The 21,894-nt window shown below is 39.5% G+C and overlaps 2 protein-coding genes across 2 annotated transcripts; one reads left to right on the top strand and one right to left on the bottom strand.

The window, feature by feature from the left end:
* Positions 1-1,124: 1,124 nt before the first annotated feature.
* psmb2 (proteasome 20S subunit beta 2) lies at positions 1,125-15,755 on the bottom strand. The gene is made up of 6 exons (XM_074613221.1): positions 15,534-15,755; positions 14,878-15,000; positions 14,158-14,228; positions 3,626-3,788; positions 3,114-3,163; positions 1,125-1,346 (listed from the first exon to the last, which is right to left on the bottom strand). Exons 1-6 carry the CDS (start codon positions 15,622-15,624, stop codon positions 1,245-1,247), a joined length of 600 nt encoding a protein of 199 aa, XP_074469322.1. The 5' UTR covers positions 15,625-15,755; the 3' UTR covers positions 1,125-1,244.
* Positions 15,756-17,168: 1,413 nt separating this feature from the next.
* cdca5 (cell division cycle associated 5) lies at positions 17,169-20,305 on the top strand. Its single transcript, XM_074613720.1, has 2 exons — positions 17,169-17,800; positions 18,757-20,305. The coding sequence occupies exons 1-2, from the start codon at positions 17,354-17,356 to the stop codon at positions 19,174-19,176; spliced, it is 867 nt and encodes a 288-aa protein (XP_074469821.1). The 5' UTR covers positions 17,169-17,353; the 3' UTR covers positions 19,177-20,305.
* The last annotated feature ends 1,589 nt before the right edge of the window (positions 20,306-21,894 follow it).

The following is a 21,894-nucleotide window of genomic DNA, read 5'->3' as shown; positions in this document are numbered from 1 at the left end:
TGCAGTTCACTCAACGGCCACAGGGGTCATTAATTATAAGGATTTTCTGAAAGTTACATACAGTACCTTTAAATACTGTATATTAAAATTTATCATACTTTATCACACTTGTCAGAAGATGAAAACGGAGCCATTTCCATGACAACCGAGCAAAACTCCATCCGCTGTGATGAAGACTGTGAGATGCTGTAGAAAGCTAGTAAGCAGACCTTGAGTTATAGGATTATTTACAGTAGTAAAAAAAATAGGAGCGCTTGTATTTATCTGCATCTTCAGCTTGTTGTCCATATTTCAACTTTCCAAGGTTGGAGTTTCGGGTTATAGCTCAAATTTATTCAAATTCAGAATGTGTTGTGTATTGGTTGGTGGTGAAATAAACAAGAGGGTGCAAAAAAACACATACAGTATTAAAACATATACCCGAGGCTAACCTGGATTTGTTTTCTGACAACCCCGCTCAGGCACCCCGACTGAATCACTATCAGAACACCTGTACGACGTTACCGGATTCATTAGTTCTGCAGCTGACGCCAACTTTGTGCAGGTTATGTTTATTCATTTACTGACGCTGCGTCAGAGAGGCGTTGATACAACTCTACAGTCGATTTTGAGATGTTTTAATTGACTATGTGGATACATTGCTATTATTAAACTACCTTGTTTTGAACATACAGTAGATAAGATCTAGTCGCTCATATACTAAATTAAATTTGTATATAACACAGCTTGAATTTCCCCTAAAGGGATTCATAAAGTATGCCTTCCTATTGCTTGAAAACAAATATATAATAATAAATATAAGAGTTCTAAATCACCATTTAAACTAAACATGATTTTTTTTTTTGACTTCTACACTAAATACTACCAATCTTTCTATGTAGTTTGGTCAATCAGGGAACAAAACTCTATGAGAAAACGACTTTTCCTTTTTCAAGTTACGCCATATGTGCATGCGTGTTTTATTACACGTGTACAAGCATGAGCAAGTGTACATTACACACACACACACGCACACACACTCGCTGAGTACAAGTGCAAAAGTACACAGCCAGAAGGCTGTTCTCTTTCTATGTGCAGATGAGTAGACTAGAGAGCAATGAGAAAGCACCACAGGGACAAAGAGCTTGTATCTCAACTGTGTGTCACTTTTTATTGGAACAGAAAGAGCAAGGAGGTCAACGGTACAAAAAAAAAAAAAGGAAAGAAACGAGGGCGTGAGGGGTCGGTGGTTAAGCAGTGAGCGGTCACTTGGTGCCGGAGGTGAGCGTCTCCAAGTCATGGATGCCCTCCTTGTCAATCAAACGGACGGTGAAGGAGGGGAGGTTCAGGATGAAGCGCTTCTTCAGCTGGAGGACGGAGAAAAGAGACAAGAAATGTTAAGATAACGGAACGAATGAGCAGAATGGATGTAGAATCATGTAAAGCAGAAAAATAACATCCAACAATAAAGTGGTATACTGACTATTAAAGGCGAGCCACATTTTTTAGAAGCGTTTTTGACGCCCGTCACTCGCCCGATTCTCCAAACAGACACGCTTCCCTTTTATCAAATGCATCAATCCACAATGACTCCCAAGACTCCAAAAGGACCCCCCGCCACTCTATTTTCTTTCCTCTGGCGTGCTTAGTGAAGTGTAATCTCCACAAACAGCTGTTTAAAAATCACACAAATCTCCCGCTGTTTATATGTTGTGAACTTATTAACAGTATCTGTAATGGTTGATCAGTGCTCACAGCGTGGCTACGAGCTCGCCGCTTTCCCTGTAGGAAGACATTCCATACCATAAATCCTCTGTATGGAGCACTTTGGTAATAAGGTCTGTTAACGACAACACGCTCTCATCCCAACTAGTCACATAACTGACGCTCTGTCAGGACACCTAGGCGTCACTTTACGGCCGCTGTAATGTTGTGAACACGGGACACCAACAGCGGTCTCCTGGATGAAAGCTCTATGTTCGTTTGATATCATCTCTAATGAGTACCTTGATATATATTATTAATATTTCAATTATGATTTTGGCTTTAAACAAGATAATGGACATAAAACGATTATTGCGTTTCACATAGACGCTCTTGATTTGTCTCGTGTTATAAATCCAGCACACCCCTTTCTTTTACAGCGATGCACTTTGCCCTGCACGACGGGTCACGGACGGCCTCTCGGGACGGGAGGATCCCCTCATAGGTCCTCTCGCCGGCCGTATTTCCTCAGTGGTGGAGCGCCGCGACCGGCTCCAGGTTGGCGTGGAAGGCGGCTCCCTGCTCTCGGTTTACCGTGCTTTTGTTTGCCATGACATCACCATTAATATCTATACACCCAATGTGTTTATGATTAAATTATTTACAAGAGCACAAAGTCCTTCATTAGGTCTAGCCTCTTCACTTTGCTCTTAAGATTTATGCATTTAACTTTTAAAATGTACGCTACAAAATGTTCTTTCTATGATGCTTCCAAAGTCAACAAATAATTGTGATCTCAATATTGACCAAAATAATCTTGATTATGATTTTTGCCAGAATCAATCAGTACTCGATTATGATTATATGGTCTATAATGGGCATTTTGAAAATATTGACTGTAACGAGCACCTGAATAATTAGGTAAGATGTATTAGCATAACAACACACTGGACCAAAGATGGAGGTTTGATTACTATTATTTGACTTTATTTTCATAGTCTGTACTGTAACAAAAATTTAAATAAAAAGTAAAAAAAAAAAAAGTGAATCAATAAATAAAACAATGCTGATTTCTTCCCGTGGAGCCGACGTGAAAACTTATTTTTTTTGTTCAGTAAATTTCAGCCTGGTGTAGACGGTTTGGCTGGCAGCCGTCCTCTAAGCTTCTCGCGGCCGAACGGAGGTCAGATCCAAGGTCAGTGTGGATCGAACGGACGTCTGGTTTTTGATGTGGATTCCCAGTAATAAGAGTAAATCCATGTGAGCCGAATCAGAGTGAATTGTCCGACTTCCTGAGAGTACACTGAGGCCACTTTTCCAGAGCTACGTTGCTATTGGAGAGGCTGACCAACATAATGAACAATTAAATAAAATGCTTAGTATTCTTATATAAAAAAAACAAAAAAAAACGAATCTGTTCTTGAACTCACTTCTTCGATGCACTTCTTCAGGAGATCCACCGCCTCCTCTCGGGTCAGATCTAGAACAAAAAGAAGAAAATGAGAATGACAGAGACATAAATTAGATAGAAATGAAGAGGAAAAACAGCTTTTATTAACGGAGAAGTTAAGTGGATGTTGCAGTGTGGTATTGGGGAGAAAGGGGGGGAGCATGACGCCATGTGGGGAGAATAACAAGACGAGTTAATTGCTAAAAACATTTGATGCTAGTTTGTCAGATTTATCGGGATGTTTTCGCTACAAACCACCATAGAATTAACATACAAAGTGGTGTCTTGTTTCTACACTAATCATTTGCCATTAGGTGAAATTATGTTTATTTAACAAGACCCCTTACAGTGACACGAGTCTGTACGGAGACCAGGGTGAGTCACGCTCTGCAGACATGCATCATATTCTTTATTTCTCTGTCTTGTCTTTCCAGTCAGTCTCACAGGAACAATAAAAAAAAAACATGCATGAGGCATTTCTCCGGAACCGACCTGGTCTGTAGTGCCGGTCAAGAATGGAGAGAGTGAGGAAGGCTCCGTAGCCGTGGGCAGCGAAGGGGGCCTTGGCCAGGGAAGACAGGTAGTCCATGTAGTAGAGACCGGGGCCGTCTGCGTCATCGTAGCCCGCCAGCAACAGGTTCACATGATACGGAGTCTGGAGACAAGAGGAGGGAGGGAGTAGAGGTTTAATATTCAGATCGTTGAGACGGGTAAGCCTGGGATGCACACTAATTGAATTCAATGTTATTGTTGGACATTATACAACTGTTGAGTGGTATTCTTTACGGCAAGTAAAACAAAGTTGGACGTCATGTGTAATGCTGCGTTCCAGACAACTCAAACATTTCCGACCTCCTACTAGAAAAAGTACAATGAAACGCCACTCGAAGTCGGAGTTCCTACTTGTAATCTCAGTGCAAATCCATCTACTCCTGTGTCTGACGTCACAACAATGGAAGTGCACACTGTAAATGGTAAACTATCAACTAAAAGGCAACATTATATTAGTATATTTGCCTATATTTAATTAAAATAATACATACTATCATATAATAAAACCTGTTCTGCGTGTAAATTGATGTAAAAAGAGGTTATTAGTTAGCTGGTTATGGAAAACAAACCCTGAAAAGTTATCTTCTCTGCACTAAAGTTGTTCGGTAAAATGTTAAAAATGACCGACAATGAAACATCAGTTTATCACGATCAGCCATGGTGGTTGTTTACGTTGGACGTTGTGCGTCTGGAACGCTTGGAGGTTGAAAGATGGAAATTTGTCGGTGAATAAATGCTACGAGGCTACAACTCGCTCCGCTCAAGCGAGCTCAAGACGGGAGCCAACTTCCTGTATCTGTAACTCCGGCTCAGACTCTCTTAAGGTGGACCAGCTTTTCTCCTTAAAGTGACGAGTGTTTCCTCAGCTTTTTAATCAATTATTAACATTTCTTTTAACCGTTTTAACCGACAGCGTTAATTGATTTAAATGCTCGATGTCGGTTAACGATTAAACGCTTATTTATTAACATCCCTAGTATGGTTACAATGACCTCACTGACAGTACATTTCATCGACCGGCTCACGAGATCAAGACATTTAACCGCCTGAAAAGCACCACTTCCTCAACTAACTGAGATTGTCATTTAATAATTGACTTTGATTTTCCAGCTTAGCAGAAGAGACGTGGAGTGACGCACACAGCGGCAACATTAACGCAGAGAGAGAGAGAGAGAGAGAGAGCACGGGGAGAGGAGAGGAGAGGAGAGAGAGCGAGAGAGAGAGAGAGAGAGAGAGAGAGAGCACGGGGAGAGGAGGAGAGAGAGAGAGAGAGAGAGAGAGCGAGCGCACAGGGAGAGGTAGCTGGAGAGTAAAGGTGAAAGGGCGTCACAGGACAGAGGAGGTGAGTGTGTTTGTGTTTGTGTGTGAGGAGGGGGAAATCAGGGTGTCACTGGCAGTGTGACATCTGCTGGGAGTCAGCACCCCTGTTGCTCCCTCCATCGCGCCCTCCCTCCCTCCCTCTTCATCCCTTCTTTACCTCCCTCCCTCCTCCCCTCTCCACCGCCTTCACCCTGAGCCCTGGAGTAGCGCCAGGGCTCATTAAAAACTTCTAAAGTCGTTTCTCTTGCCCCTTCCTCCCCCTCTCCCCCTTCTTCTCTTTTTAAATTACATCTTTTACGCTCCCAGCCTCTTCTCCCTTCTCTTCCTCCAAAACACTAATTTTCTCTCTTCGTTGTTGCGAGCCACTGTTCCTCATTTTAAAAAATCCCTTCAAACATTTTTTTGGGGGGGGGATTTAAAAAACAACTTATGGCCTATATTCTTGACGGCAGTAGAAAGCAGTGCAGTGTTTTTTTTTTTGGTTCAAATGCAACATGATAAAATGTAATATTGCATCGCCGTCGTGCAACGAGGCAAAATATGATTCATATGACGCCAGGCGAGTTATGATCTGCACACCTGCCCTCTCATTTCAATTTTATCTCTGAGCCAACCTGCTTATTTCTGTGACTTGTGTGTTAGCGCTTGTGTTTGCCACGAGGGCAATGAGGATCGTTATGCTCCCTGTGGAGCAGGCTTTAGTCGGTGTGTTAACGACGGTTTTGAACGCGCACACACACACACGTGAGAAAGAGAGTGTGTTTGTGAGTGTGCAGAACGGGCGTGAATCTCAGGATGAATATCTTAGTGTGTGTTTGTGTGTGCTTTAACTCCTCCGTGAGTCTGTGAACGCCCCCAGTGGCGTCACCCCCCATCCCCCACCCAGCAGACACCTGTCTCGCTGGTTACAATGTAACAATAATACGGACTTGGCATCAAAATAACCTTCCCATGTCACCTCAGAGGGAACCAGGCACCTTGTTAACCCAGCCACCTGAACTCACACCCGTGTTTCACATGCAAACAATACGCATCATATGTTTTATCCCCCCCCGCTGCGAGTCTTGCACTCAGCCAAACAAGGGCACGAAATCAGTGCCACGAAACAAAAGCTTCCACCTGTGCGTTGCTACCGTCGCCTTCAAGCAGATGTAAAAAACACTCTACCTGGTATTTCTTTTGAGGGAATAGTTTGACATTCTGGAAAATACATTTATCTGCATTCCTGCCTAGAGTTCGATGAGAAGATATCAATCTCATGTATGTGTGGTAAAAATGTAGCTGGAGCCAGAAGCTGCTTAGCTTAGCTTAGCACAAAGACTGGAAACAGGGGGAAACTGCTAGCCTGGTTCTGTCCAAAGATAAAAAAATAGTAGCATCTTGCAATTTTTAGGTTGTAGCTGGCTCAGTGTTAAAGCTAGAGTGAAGATACTGATATCATATGAAACTAAAAAACCTAAGGAGTCCATTGGTACCAACCATGTCATACTAGCTTGTCGTGAAGGAGGCTAAATAACGCTCCAAACTTGCGCTACATTTTGGAGAGGAAAAACTGGCATGGCCATTTTCAAAGGCGTCCCTTGACCTCTGACCTCCAGATATGTGAATGTAAATGGGTTCTATGGGTACCCACGAGTCTCCCCTTTACAGACATACCCACTTTATAATAATCACATGCAGTTTGGGGCAAGTCATAGTCAAGTCAGCACACTGACACACCGACAGCTGTTGTTGCCTGTTGGGCTGCAGTTTGCCATGTTATGATTTGAGTATATTCATTTATGCTAAATGCAGTACCTGTGAGGGCTTCTGGACAATATCTGTCATTGTTTTGTGTTGTTAATTGATTTCCAATAATATATATTTACATATATTTGCATAAAGCAGCATATTTGTCCACTCTCATGTTGATTAGAGTATTAAATACTTGACAAATCTCCCTTTAAGGTAGACACCGATCTTCTCACCTAACTCTCACCAAGAAAACAAATATTTTTCAAAAAATGTCGCACTATTCCTTTAAGACATCGGCAGTGAAGGATTCAGAGCAAAAACAGCTCTAGTTGTGACACAAATTAAGGTCAGGACGCGACAAATCATCCCAAACTCATCCGCAAACTCTCTCTCTCTCACGTTCCAGCACTCCCTCCCTCCCTCCTTTCCTTTCCTTCCTCCCACCTCCTCCCTCCCTCCCTCCCCCTATTTGTGCACCCCGCCCCGGGGCATGTTCTCTTTATTGGCATTTCTCCTCAATCTGCTGTATTAATTGTTCATCTGTGCGGGAGCAGGGGAGCCGTGTGCAATATGGCGCCAGTAATTATTTGTACCCATTGTGTGCCCGTGCTACAAAATATTTTACAAACCCATATGGGGCCAGCTGTAGATCATCACGGCGCAGAGGCTAACTGTTGCTGTGTGGCCTTATAGGAAGAAAAAAAACTCAAAATAAACCGCTGAAACTTTACAGATTGACATAAATTCGACTTCTTCAGCAAACTGCAGAGCAAACATCCACGTATATAGAAAAAAACTGATGACTGCAAGGCTTCTACATAATGTCCAAAAAAAATGTGATATTTATAAACCACCTGCCTCCCCTGTGAGTTCTGCTGTATCTATTTAACCTCACGTCTCAGCCTCCTACACATACCTACACCTGCCAATTCAATATCAATTTAATCTCTATTTATCTTTAATATGGTTTTATTTTAGTACATCAGACAAGAAGCTAAAACAAACAAGAGGCAGAGCAGATGCTGAGTTTCTACGTCCCTAAAACTTTGCAGTTGTTGTTTTGCTCTGTGCTGAATTTCATGTGTATCATTATACTGATCTGCACGCAGCAGAGTCGAGGCCTCAGGTGATTATGCTTACCGCTAGTTTTTTTTTCTCTCCTCTTTGTCTCCTCTCTAAAGCTCGAGTGAATGCAGTACTCCAGAGGTTAGCGGAGTTGTTTTTCTGGACGGCGGGCTGGTAAGCAGCACACACGGTCGTATATGTGAACAGGGTTTCGCTTACTCTGCGCCGACATGCTCGGCTGGCTTTAGCTAACTACACCTCCCGGAGGTCTGCAGCCACTGGGGTATGACATCTTTCAGACTAAAGGACTCATCTGGAATTTATCCTGCAGGAATAAGGCCATCAGAATTAACTATATACCACTGATTCATTTATCAGACAGTGGTTTTTAACCTAAGGGTCTGGATGTGCCAGTGGGATCACGTGATGGAGGGGGGGGGGGGGGGGGGGGTGGTTCAGAAGATGATTTAAGGGTGGTAGGGAAAAAAAAGATTTGATATACAAAAGCAGATCATTATCTTTCCGTTCTGTCTGGGCTAAACTTTAATCTGCTATGATTTAATCAGATTAATTAAAATAAATTCCAACATATGCAGCCAGTTCCCCAGACAGGAACGCGGGAGCATGGTCTCGGACCACAGGCGGTTTTCATCTACCTACATCTGCATTAAATATTGTTTTAGTCAACAAATGGGCTTAATCTATGCCGTACATGTTGCTGGAAATGTTTCTAAAAGTTGTGGACCAACAACAACTTCACAATTGATCTTTCATCTAGGGCGATCAATCGATTCAAATATTTAATAGCGATTAATCGAACACTTTTTTACCTTCTGGAAATGTGCTTTAAAAGGAGATTTGTCAAGTAATTAATACTCTTATCAACATGGGAGTGGGCAAATATGCTGCTTTATGCAAATGTATGCATATATTTATTATTGGAAATCAATTAACAACACAAAACAATGACAGATATTGTCCAGAAACCCTCACAGGTACTGCATTTAGCATAAAAAATACCCTCAAATCATAACATGGCAAACTGCAGCCCAACAGGCAACAACAGCTGTCAGTGTGTCAGTGTGCTGACTTGACTATGACTTGACCCAAACTGCATGTGATTATCATAAAGTGGGCATGTCTGTAAAGGGGAGACTCGTGGGTACCCAGAGAACCCATTTTCATTCACATATCTGGAGGTCAGAGGTCAAGGGCCCCTTTGAAAATGGCCATGACAGTCTTTCCCCACCAAAGTTTGGAGCGTCATTTAACCTCCTTCGCGACAAGCTAGTATGACATGGTCGGTACCGATAGATTCATTAGGTTTTCTAGTTTGAGTCCGCTACAACCTAAAAATCACAAGTTGCATTAAAGAAATGAATGGCTGTCATTATAGCAAACTACATTACTTAAGAGTTAATTTTCCTTGGAATGACATTAGAAGTATAGATGTAAAATGTTCAGTAAATTACATTTTTGTTCTTATTAACATTTTATAAAATGATCCAGATTATTATTATGCAAGTTGTGTAAAGCTGAAATGATTAGTCGCAACAATATTTGGATTTGATTGTTGACTGAACATATTTGAGAAATGGGGTTGTTGGTCGAACAAAATAAGAACTTGATAAAAGTGAAATTTTGATGGGCTTTTTTTTTTTAATACTGTTTTCTGGTACTTGATAGACCAAATGATTAAACTATTAATATAGATTGATCAATGATGCAAATATTTAACCATTAATTAAAGTTGTGTCGGAGCAACTGCACTAAATTATTTAGGTAACGCTCACACTTGAGACGCTTCTTCAAAGAGAATCATTATTGACCCAAAAACGGGTCGGATTCGATCTCCTGCCCGTTTGTTAAAGAAATGTTACTTCTAGTTGATATTAAACGATTCAAGACTTTAGCAGACGGTTTCACATTCAAATGGATAACACACATTACATATTCTACATACTCAAGATGTTCTGGAGGGGAGAAAAGAAAAAAAAAACTGTTTATACAACATAATTTGCAAATGTCCGTGTACTCTGGAGGTTGATGAATGTGAGAAGAGCATAGCTGGAGGAAGGTGTGGGATGCAGAGGAGAAACTGCTATTGCTTCAGTTTCTGAGCACTCCTGAGAACGCAGCATTAGTAAATCCTGCACTCATAAAACCAAATTCATCACCGTGAGGCACGAAAATAACGATACACTCGCAGCTTATGGCAAGACATGAATATAAATGTTATCCTCCACAACATGTACAACCTTGACGGAGTGAAAATGATCCTGATCCTATAGGTCCCTCCTGTGTGCACGTTGTATATCGTATCTGTGTGCATGTTGTTGACTCCTACTCGTTCTCACACTCCAGTCTGTGTGGTGTTGTCTACTGGGCCTGGTTGTTCCCCCCTGGGACCCCCACACCTCCTCCTCCTCCTCCTCCTCCTCCTCCTCCTCCTCTACCCCTATCCCCCGTTCGATGTGTCCCACATTCCCTTCTCTGCCACACTAATTGTTTTTTGTAATTATTTTCACCCTTCTGCTATTGTGACAGGCAGCGGCTGCACTACTCTTAACAAATTAGCGATGGAGATACAACGCGCGGATACGAGAAGCAGAAGTGACTTGAGCGGAGTGCGTTCCCACATCTGAAACCACACAAACACCAACATGAACTATGTACTACAAGGTAAAAACATATGTAAAATGTGTAGGGCTGAAACAATTAGTCCATTAATAGATTAATCAAAGCAACAGAAAATGAACAGGCAACTATTGTGACAATGGATGCAAGCCATTTTTAAGCAAAAATGTTAAACACTATCCTGTTCTAGCTTCTCAAATGGGAGGATTTTGCTACTTTGGATCTTTGGATGTCATCTTGGGCAGTGTTTAATTATGTTAGCCACTTTTCACATTTTTCTGAATCAAACAATTGATTAATATAGAAAATGATTGTCAGATTGATTGATAATGAAAATAATTAGTTAGCTGCAGCCCTATAAATATGCATCCTAGTGTTTTTAATAGCACACATGTAGGCCTCATTACTTTTGGAGAATAGAGTACTGAAAAGTGTCAAGTATCAGAAGTTGGTCAGATTCTTAGATGTGTTTACTTATTCTTTGCTATTTCCAGTTTTAAAATCAGGACACTTTTCTCACTTTAGATTATATTTTAATCAAGTTCCTTTAAGTTCCTTTTGTGCTTTTTCTCTTTCCTTTAGTGTGTTATATAGTTTTTGTGCATGTAAAAGGTCTGCAAAGTTACAAAGCCCAAAGTCCACGCCAGAAAGAGAAAAGTAAAGCGTGTTTTGAATATTAAAGCATGTCAACGTGTTCTAGTGGAAACCCAAAATACAAGTATGAACCTGAAAATAAGCATTATAGGTCCTCTTTAACACTGATGCATTGAGCAGTTTGGCATATTTTGCTCTAGTTTAAGGATTTTTTTGTATGTAAAGCCCTTTGAGGCACTTCAGTGAGTCCTAATCTGTTGTTTTGGTCTTAATCAACTAAGATTTCTTTAGTCGATTAGTGATTTTTTTATGCTTTTTTTCATGCTGAATACTTGTTTTCAAGAAACTTATGAGCACGTCTCTGGTAAACACAAGATTTAAAGTGGTACTTTTGTGTGATTCTTTGTGTAGAAACTACGTTTTACAGTTCTGTCGATTAAATCAATTAGTTGGCAAAGAATAGCTTTGGGCGAGGACAGCCCTGGTAAGTACAGTAAGTAAGAACAATTCAGAGAGTAAGTCTCCATGCTCCGTGTTTTACAGTATAAATGCACTTAAATCTAGTTCTTCTTGCACGTGTACCTTCCACTGTACTGCCTGCCTGGCATAAGAGTGTGTTTTGCTTCTGCAGGGCTCTCAGGTCTCTGCGAGGCCTTAAGGACACACATAATAATTTAAAAAAGCACTGCGCTTTTCAAGACGTGTTCAGCATAAATAAACAAGCCAACTCACAAACATGCAGACGGACAAATTAGCTGGTTAGCTTGCCTGGTTGTAAAGCCAAGCTTGCGTTAAATAACAAGGAAAGATTCTGCACCTTGCCATGTTTTTTTTGACCACAGATTTTGGTATTAAAGTGTTGAAGGTCAAAATCATGGTATTTTTTTTTTATAATATACCCAGAGCAACTGTGCAGTTGGGGTGGGAGACAGCGCTGCAGGCTCAGGTGTTGTCACAGAGTCTCAAAGGGGGGAACCTCCGTCACCACTCACAACAAGCTGACAAATGTACCTGGCTCTGTCAAAATGCATCTAGTGGCTCACAAACAGACGTGTAATTACAAGTGAGACTTAATTCCCACCAGAACGTCTCTAGTACTACATCACAGCAGTGTCACGTCGTCAAGACGAGCAATGCCTCTGTTGTGTTTGAGTGTCTAGTTTTAGACAACAAAACAAATCCATTCAAGCAGAAATTAGAACCCATTTTTCACATGGATGAGTAAACCTACCACATATGGTTACCGTCCCTGCCATTTGAAGTGAGTGTTACTTTAACTTATGGGAATTAATTTGTGATTCTATCATTCGTTCCCTACAGCTAAATGAGATTGCAAATGCTAACAGAGGAATGTAATTAAGTTAAAATAGAAATTAAAAGATTTATAGGCATGTTCGCTCATTACTCCACGATGAATATGCTTAATTCAGAGGGTGACCACTGGTGCGGGGGATTCATTCGCTACCGTTTGGTTAACTGAGGGAATATACAATGATTACAAGTGTTGTAGTGATGCAGCAGATGGTGACGGGGAAGTTGAATTTACATTTGTGATGACACCACGAGGCTGTTATTAAACTTGTTTTCTGTGAATAACAATGTGTGGTCTTATTTTAAAAGACAATTTTCAAATTTCAGTAAAAAAAAATGTATACAAAGGAAACGTGTTTACATTGCTTTGCTGGTAGCTTTTAGTTTGTTTTGACAAAGTAGCTGTATTAAAGTTAAGTTCAATTAAATTTGGCTATGTTCACATGTTAAAATCATAATTAACGCTCTCCCCCTATCTATCTAGCAACTGGTTATTTACTGTATATGTTCTGTTTAGAAGCCTGTCGAGTTGTGAAGATTATTTTGTTAAATAAATATGTGCATATCACCCGATTTACACCAAAGAGCTTATTTTCTTAATCAGAATTACAATGCTATAATTTTATTGGCTATCGGCCGCGAGGACCCAAAGTGGACTCAACTTTATAAAGTTGACCCACAAAAAGACATCATCTCTTTATGTTGTAGTGCGCAGATTGGAGGTTCAGACAAGAAAATGTGCCCCTCAACCCAAACAATTACTTTGGTTATTATTATAGCCATATGATCTCTCAGTAAACTGTTCACTAAAACAGACAGTCTTTCCAGGGCATGAGAAAACAATTCTCACAAGATAAAAACATTACTACCGCTGCTTTAATGGGAAGCTGGTGGCTGTTTAAAAGGGCTGAGAGTAAAAGACGTTTAGAAAAGACCAGTGCCGACAGGAACAAATGATTTCAAAACAAACACACAAATAATAAAATGGACACATTTCTAATGTCAAGTAATGCAAGCTAAGATAAATATATAGCCTTTTTCCACACTTTGTTATGAAGTTTTTTAACGCTTTGGCTATGCAAGCTTGATTGTTAAATCTTTTTTAAAGACATTGTTTATTTGATGAGTCAAAATGGATCACATCAGTGTAGCGTATGAACCCCACAAACCAAGACAGCCAAATCTCTACAGTTTGTGTGAAGGTGAACTACTAACTGCAGGCTGGATGCTCAGGTTTAGAGAGTTTTAAGTGTTCTGTCACACAACACTGATCTGAATTTGTCAACTCATAGTTTGAGCTGTTATATCCCAACTCAATTTAATTTAGGGTTGCACAATTTTGAAAAAACATCTCATTGCGATTATTTTGACTGATATTGCAATTGCGATATGATTTTAGAGGGTATGATCATTTTTACATCTTTATTCTCATTTTCATTGAAAAACATTAAAATTATTATGGTGTGATTTTTGTAGGGATCTGTACCAAACAAAGATGTTTTCTTCAGTCCGTAGAACATAATGTGTACACACACGTCAGTCAAATTGCAATTTCGATAAAATTCAGATTAATTGAGCAGCCCTAATTTAACTGTATCACTTGTAGTTATAGTGTAGTGAATAGTCTACACTGTGCCCACAAAGCTGGTGTGCCACACAGTTAAAAAGGAGACACATTTCTCTTGATAAAACTACAAAGACAGCTCAAAGTTCATATGGTTTAAAAGGCAAATTAATGTTGATAAGTAAAACATATAAATTCTGTGTTGTAAACAATTAGTACTACAGTATATGTGTATAATGATAGGTACCCTGCTCCGAAGGTAGTCTGCAAGATTCTTCCGCGTGAAGTTTGCTGCTGCTGCTGGACTGAGTTCATAACCTGAAAAAAAACAAGAGGCATCAGACACAAAGTTTTAAGGTCCGAGGATCCTTACTTGTCATATGTCAATTCCAGCAAAGCAGTCATTGGCAATGAAAATCTTTGGTCTCAGGTTCCTTCAACGATGCTCATAAAATATGTTTATATATAAAAGGGGAAATCCCACAAGTAAATGTTAACGCAAAATGATAATATAAGGCATAAAGTAGTGCAGTTGAAATAAATATAAACATAAGTAAATATAAAATAGTAATGTAAATGTAAATTTGTAATTTTGTAGATGACAGTATTTTAGATGGGAAAACTGTATGTAAACAGGATGTAGTATGTATATGCATGATGAGAAGTAATATATGTACACAGAGGTGTAAACAGGAATGTAGTATGTAATAATGAGATGTACTAATATATATATACACAGAGGTGTAGACAGGGTTGTAGTAGTTTGTAAAGTATATAAAAGGTAAACAAGGTGAGTGCTTCTTCAGCACATGGTTTGCCTTCCAATATGACATCATTGTCAATGACTAGACATTTTGGAGTTGAACTTGAGATTTCCAAGGAAAATGAAGGATAGTTTTACCTCACAAGCATCATGTTTAACAAGCTTAATCACACACAGAAATAGATCTACTATGGTCCTCCTCACCATTCCTCATCTTGTAGAGCTGGACATTCTTCTGGATGTACTCTGCAAACTGTGCTGTGTCTCCAGCTTCTCCAACACACAGCAGCAAGATCTTCTCACTCAGTTTGAACATCTTGTCATAGTCTGGAAAAAGAGGAAGCAAAGAAACAGAATATGAATTATTTAAGTGCTCATTTCCTGACTGTCAGAGTGATCAACCTTCACATCAGATTTCTCTTTCACTTTCACATGTCAGCTTCAGCAACTCATGCTAACCATGCTAACTTTAGTTCTGATATTCAAAAACATAAAATGTAGTTACCTCAGAGCAGTTTATGAAACGTATTGTATACATATACTGTTGGGTTAGGGTTAGCATCAAAGAAAGACAATATCCTAACTACATAAACAGGATGAGAGATTAATCCTTTTAATGAGGCTAACATTGTGGTTAGCTTTGTTAGCTTTGTTAGCTTCACTTTATGTGGTTATGTTGTGATAATAGGGGACTTTAAACATTACACAGCAATACACCATACAAAGAAACAACGTTAAGCACAACTTATGAGTGACACAAGCTGCTTTAAACGTGAATAAGAGCTGTGAGAACATGTGTTGTTAGCAGGTTAGCAGCTAGCTGAATGCTAGGCTAATGCTAGGCTAGCTCGTTGTCTCACCGTGTTTCATCTGGATGATGCTGCTCGCTGCAACATTATCAGCTGCGACGAGGACGAAGTCAGGTCCCTGTATCCCGATTAGATACTCCATTCTGTGATAACGAGTATTGATAAATGTATCAGAGCCTGAGAGAGCAGATTAGCAGATTAGCCTGTTAGCCTGTTAGCTGCGGCTGCACACAGATTACACAGCAAAAGTTAGAGGGAGACGCTGGCGCAGGCTGTTGACGCAGACTGTGACGTCACCACGTCAACTGTGTTACGTTTTTTTACGTTTTTTATTGAGAACTTCACGTTACAATCTGTCATCATACAGAACAGACCACAACTACCAGGGAACAGACAAGCCTGGGCATTGGCTTACAGTGCATAAGAGTGTGGATGAAGAGAGAAAAACAAAAAACATAAAAACTAAAAAAAGTAAGGGAATGTGGGAATAGTGCTAATAGTGCTAGGTCAGGGGTCAGCAACTTTTACTATTAAAATAAATCTGTCTGGAGCTGAAAAACATTTGAACATTGTGATGAAGTTTAACACAGTTTATAGTCTAAGTATATAGTATATAAGTCTAATGCAGTGAGGGCCAAAGTGCAAATGTACTACAGAGTATTAGGGCCACATTGAGGGAAATAAATCTGAGATTTCCAGAGTAAAGTCATAATATTATGAGAAAAAAAGTCGTATTATTAAGAGAAAAAAGTCATAATATTACGAGAATAAAGTCGTAACTGTACGAGAACAAAGTCTCAATATTACGAGAAAAAAGTCATAACTTTACGAGAAAAAAAGTCGTAACATTAAAGGAATAAAGTCATAACTTAACGAGAAAAAAGTTATAATATTACGAGGATAAAGTCATAACTTTACGAGAAATAAAGTCATAATTTAACAAGAAAAAAGTTGTAACATAAAGATAATAAAGTCATAATTTAACGAGAAAAAAAGAAAATAACACGTACAATTACCACTTTATAATATTGTGACTTTATTCTCAAAATCTCAGATTTATTTATTTTTCCTCAATGTGGCCCTAATACTATAAAAATGAAAATGGAAACAAAAAAATTAATTTCCACTAATATTTTGTATAAATCAACAGGGAGCCACTGGAGAGGAGCTAAAGAGCCTCATGTGGCTCCGGGGCCTCAGGTTGCTGACCCCTGTGCTAGGGGTTCTCTGTAAGGTTAAGGTCCTCAACTAACACTGAAAGCTTCATAGCTTCATTCTTTTTCTTCATATGTTTCAGAGATGAAAAGTAAACACACAGCTCCTTATGGAAAAACATAGAAATTTGAATATATTTTTATGTATAAAAAACTTTCCAAGAATGATTATGGAATTGATTGCCAGGTCATGTACAGGATCTTTCACAATTGTACCAAATATAACATTTTCCTTTGTTAGATTAGAAAAATAAATGTAAGTATCTAACAACTGATTTAACAGGGATGTTATGAACTGTTGTGAGAGTGGAATTGTGAATAATAACTCACATTTTTTAATGTTTTAATTTTGTAAAAATATGGATTTATTTTTAAGTAACACATACCTGCAATTAAAACAAATATTTCTCTATATAATAGCCTGAGAGAGCAGATTAACCTTTTAGGCTTCACACAGATTACAAGTATGAGAGAGAGGTTGGCGCAGACTGTCGACGTCACCGCACAAACTGTGTTACGTCCTTTCTACGCGACTCGGGCGGGGAATTTGAGCGGACTGTTTGTTTGTGTCACACCGTGCTGCTGATAAACTCTGTCCGGTTGTAAAGTAGATTATACACAAGGAAAATCGGTTATTTCACCGGGAAAGTGGTCAGTATGATGGAAGGGACTCCTCATAACATAATGTCTGAATCTAATCATCTTACCGGCTCTCAGAGAAGAAGATCCCCGAGGTTTAGTTCACCTCCTCCGGATACACATGACACAAAGATGGCCTCGGTTGCTGTGAAACGCTCCATCACTGTGAGGAAGATAGCACCCAGGAAAACAGTCGCACCGTCCGAGAACAAGGAGAACAACAAGGAGAACAACAAGGAGAACAACAAGGAGAACCACAAAGAGAACCACAAGGAGAACACGCCGAGGCGGTCTGAGCGCAGCCAGCAGAAGCTGAAGGTGTCCACCCCGAGTCCTGTCCCGGGTTGTGGAGGCTCCTCTTCGGCCAAGAAGAAGAAGAAGAAGGCCGTGATTCTGTCACCGATCCTCCCGTCCTCCCCACCACCGGCTGTGGTTCAGAGAGGAGAGCAGGTGTCCCACCAATCGGTAGGTCGGAGGTTCGATCCCCGGCTGCTCCGGGTCACATGTTGATGTGTCCTTGAGCAAAAACACTTAACCCCAAAATTGGCATCGGTGTGTGAATGAAATGTCTATAAAATGTCAGATAATGGTAAAAAAAGAAATGTCATTCAGTGTTTCCCAAAGCCCAAGATGACGTCCTCAAATGTCTTGTTTTGTCCACAACTCAAAGATATTCAGTTTTCTGTCATAGAGGTAAAGAAACCAGAAAACGTTCACATTTAAGAAGCTGGAATCAGAATTATGACCGTTTTCCCTTAAAAAAATGACTCAAGTTGATTAATCGATTATCAAAATAGGCGACCAATCTAATAGTTGACAACTAATCAATCACATCTCAGAATACATATGACTGATTATATTATAAGCAGTGTTTTTAACTGGTGTGTCATGGTATAAGCTGGGATATATATATCAACAGACTAGAGCTTCAACGATTAATCGATTAGTTGTCATCTATTATATTAATCAGCAACTATTTTGATAACCGATTTAATCGGTTTGAGCCATTTTTTTTTTTTAAAGGAAAAAAAAAGTCAAAATTCTCTGATTCCACCCTCTCAAATGTGAATATTTCCTGGTTTCTTTACTCCTCTATGACAGTAAGCTTTGAGTTGTGGACAAAACAAGACATTTGAGGACGTCATCTCGGGCTTTTGGGAAACACTGATCGACATTTTTCACCATTTTATAGACCGAACAGCTAATCGATTTGTTTTGATGTCACTAAAACTATCACTGAAAAACATTGACAATATCTCAAAATGTCAAAGGTTGGCACCTTAGCAGCCTCTGCCATCAGTGTATGAATGTGTGTGTGTGAATGAGTGAATGCTGACATGTAGTGTAAAGCGCTTTGAGTGGTCGGAAGACTAGAAAAGTGCTATATAAATACAAGTCCATTTACCATTTACCCCCAACAGCCGCCGGCAGCAGCAGCAGATCCAGAGGACGCGGTGTGGTCCCAGAAAGTGCGCCGCTCCTACAGCAGGCTCGGCGACAAGTCCTTCGACTCCCGGGACTCCATGTTCGGCTTTGAGAAGCTGCAAACACCCGAGGTGTTCCGGAGAGTCGAGCGGTCCAAGACAGGTCTGGAGGTTTCTTGTGCATCCCTGCTATCTGGTGGTCTGAACTCATTCACATCTTTGCTCGATGCGGAGGATAACGGTTCAGCAGCTTTCCCCAAGCCGGACCTAAACATCCCCGGAGTGGTCATGGTGAAGGAGAAGAGGAAGAGGATGAAGAAGGTCCAGCAGATCGGCACCACGGAGCTGAACGAACTGGCTGCCCAGATGAACGCAGAGTTTGAGGAGGCTGAGGAGTTTGAGTTGCTCGTGGAGTGAATAATGTGACTGACGGAAGCTCTTACAGCTTGTTATCTGTCTCAAAAACACTGACTCTGGAAGGACAACACTCATCTTTATGCCTCATACTCAAAACATTCATGTTTTTGTATATTTCCTGCTCTTTATATTGTACATTTTGATTGTTTTGGAGTTTCATATGTTTGGTTAAATGCTCTTGATGTGGTTATTTAGGACGTTATTATGGGGTCACATCATCATCAGTAGATTTAGTAAAACCTAAAGTATGTTCTTTGTTTTGGTTATTATTGAAACATTACATATGTTTTATTCACTGTGACCAAATATCTTATATTTGTCATGTTAAAGGGACTGTTTGTAAGAATCAGAAATTGGTTGTAACAGCGACACCTGTGGCCGTTAAGTCAACGAAAGTCAGTGTCCTGTTGCTCGCCCCTGTGCACGCGTTACCTGAATGTGAGCAGAGCAACCGTCAAAACAGGCGACGCATGTCAGCTAAAACAATAATATCACTTTATATATCACCTGCTTGGCAGTAATGTTAGTTAATGTGTTGGAGTCTGAGTCTGAACAGCGTAGCCACACGCGAGTGCGCATGGGACACAGACCCGGATTGATTATACGCGTAAGAAGTTACAAACAGTCCCTTTTAAAGGTCCAACTTGGATAAACAATTACACAAAACACATTTTATAGGTTTGTTTTTAACTGACTTTTCAGTCCCAAACTGGTTGATTGGGCACATTATACATAGACGGAAAAAAATTCAACAGTTTAATATGGATTGTAATCACATGTGGAAGCTATATAGTTTGTAAACTTTGAAACATTTGGAGGGAATGGTAGGATCTGAGTTATAATGGGACAATTTTATGTAAATTGAACAGACTGAATTGGCATTTTTGTATTTCTTCACAACATTTGAATCACTGAACAACAACAGAAATGTGAGCAGCAGTTCAGAGGTCTGTAACCAGGATACTATACCCTTAAACAATGTTTACATCCACAGGATATATTGGTGTACAATTCCAGAATAACACAGCACCTATCAATGTTGTTCTTGGATTAATACTTTTATGCTACATCTGTCCTTTTTTAAATATAAAAGCTGTAAATAAATATTCATACTATTAAATCTCCAGAATTGCACGCAGTCATAATGGTGTCTATTTTGCAGAAATCCTTTATTCTGCCAAAACTAAATTTGTACTATTTAAAATTTCACACAGCCTTTGTTAAAACAAAAAAACAGTCAATTATCTTCTCAGTCTAGGTTCAATAGCATTCTCGTGTTTGTTGTAGGGCTGCAACTAGACATTATTTTCATTGTTGATTATTCTCTCGATTAATCTAAGAGCAATTCTATTGCTATTAGGGCTGGGTATTTTACATAGTTTTGTTATAGATACCAAAACAATACTTTTTAGTATTGTGGAATATCAACATCTTTCAATGTTTTTCTAAAAAAAAAATATTTTCATTTAACAAAAGAAGCCAAAAAAGAACTTTTCCTATAGGTAAAAGTTTTCTTTTTCTACTAAAAGTTAGTCTAAATATTGGCAAAATGATCGATTATTATTGAATATTACAGAAGAGTGCAAATCTGAGCATCTGGCACTTTTACGATCAAACCAAAGTAGTGGTGCTACAGACACATTTTGGTCAGAACCCTCCCTAAATGTTGAGGTTCAGTACTCAGCACTATAGTTGCTACTATCTCTTAATAATGCATGTGATTTCATGGCGAAATGTAAAAATAGATGAAATCATTACTGTTTGGATTAACATCAAGAAACCCTACTCTTAAACAAAAATTAATTATTTTTGTTCTGTGATGTTGAAACCGTAATGTTTAGGAACAAATAATGAATGAATCAAACTACCAGAGTACCAGTTAAGACTCCATAAATACACACAGCAGTGAGAGGCAGACATGACGGTTGATAACCCCCCACGCCCCTCCTCTCTCTCGCCCTCGTTAGTGCAAATTATGCAACACATCCACTTACACCTTTAAGAGGCTCTAGAGGAAAACGTTTTACCTGTCCACCACTCTCATTAAATCCAGACAGATCGCCCACTCACTCATTCAGTCTGCCTCATCACAATCACTGGAGACCATGGAGCTGTGTGTATGGGAATGTGCTGTTAGTCAGCATGCTCGGCTAGAAACCTTATTAGGGCCCTTTACAGGTTAACATGATCACTAACAAGTGGCGTCATCTCCACAAAATACCAGCTGTACACATCCAACTAGGGCTGCAACTAACCATTATTTTCATTCTCAATTATTGTCTCGATTAATCGATTAGTTGTTTGGTCTGTAAAATGTCAGAAAATGGAGAAAAATGTCGATCAGTGTTTCCCAAAGCTCAAGATGACGTCCTCAAATGTCTTGTTTTGTCCAAAGAACTCAAAGATATTCAGTTTACTGTCATTAGAGGAGTAAAGATACTAGAAATTATTCACATTTAAGAAGCTGGAATAACAGAATTTTGACTCAAACCAATTAATCAATTATCAGAATAATTGGTGATGAAAACTAATTGATTACTCGTTGCAGCTCTACGGTAATCATAATGTTCCATCAATCATAATTTTGCCACTATTTAGACTTAAATTTACTCAGGAAAAGTTCTTGTTTGGCTTAAATGAAAAAAAAAAAAAAGGTTTTGAAGAGAAACATTGATATTTCACAAAGTAAGCTATTGAAAAGTGCAGTTTTGGTAATAA

The sequence above is a fragment of the Sebastes fasciatus genome, chromosome 17 (assembly GCF_043250625.1).
Source record: "Sebastes fasciatus isolate fSebFas1 chromosome 17, fSebFas1.pri, whole genome shotgun sequence".
Classification (NCBI taxonomy): domain Eukaryota; kingdom Metazoa; phylum Chordata; class Actinopteri; order Perciformes; family Sebastidae; genus Sebastes; species Sebastes fasciatus.
Note: the sequence above shows the minus strand (reverse complement) of the source record. Positions and strands in the feature narration are given on the sequence as shown.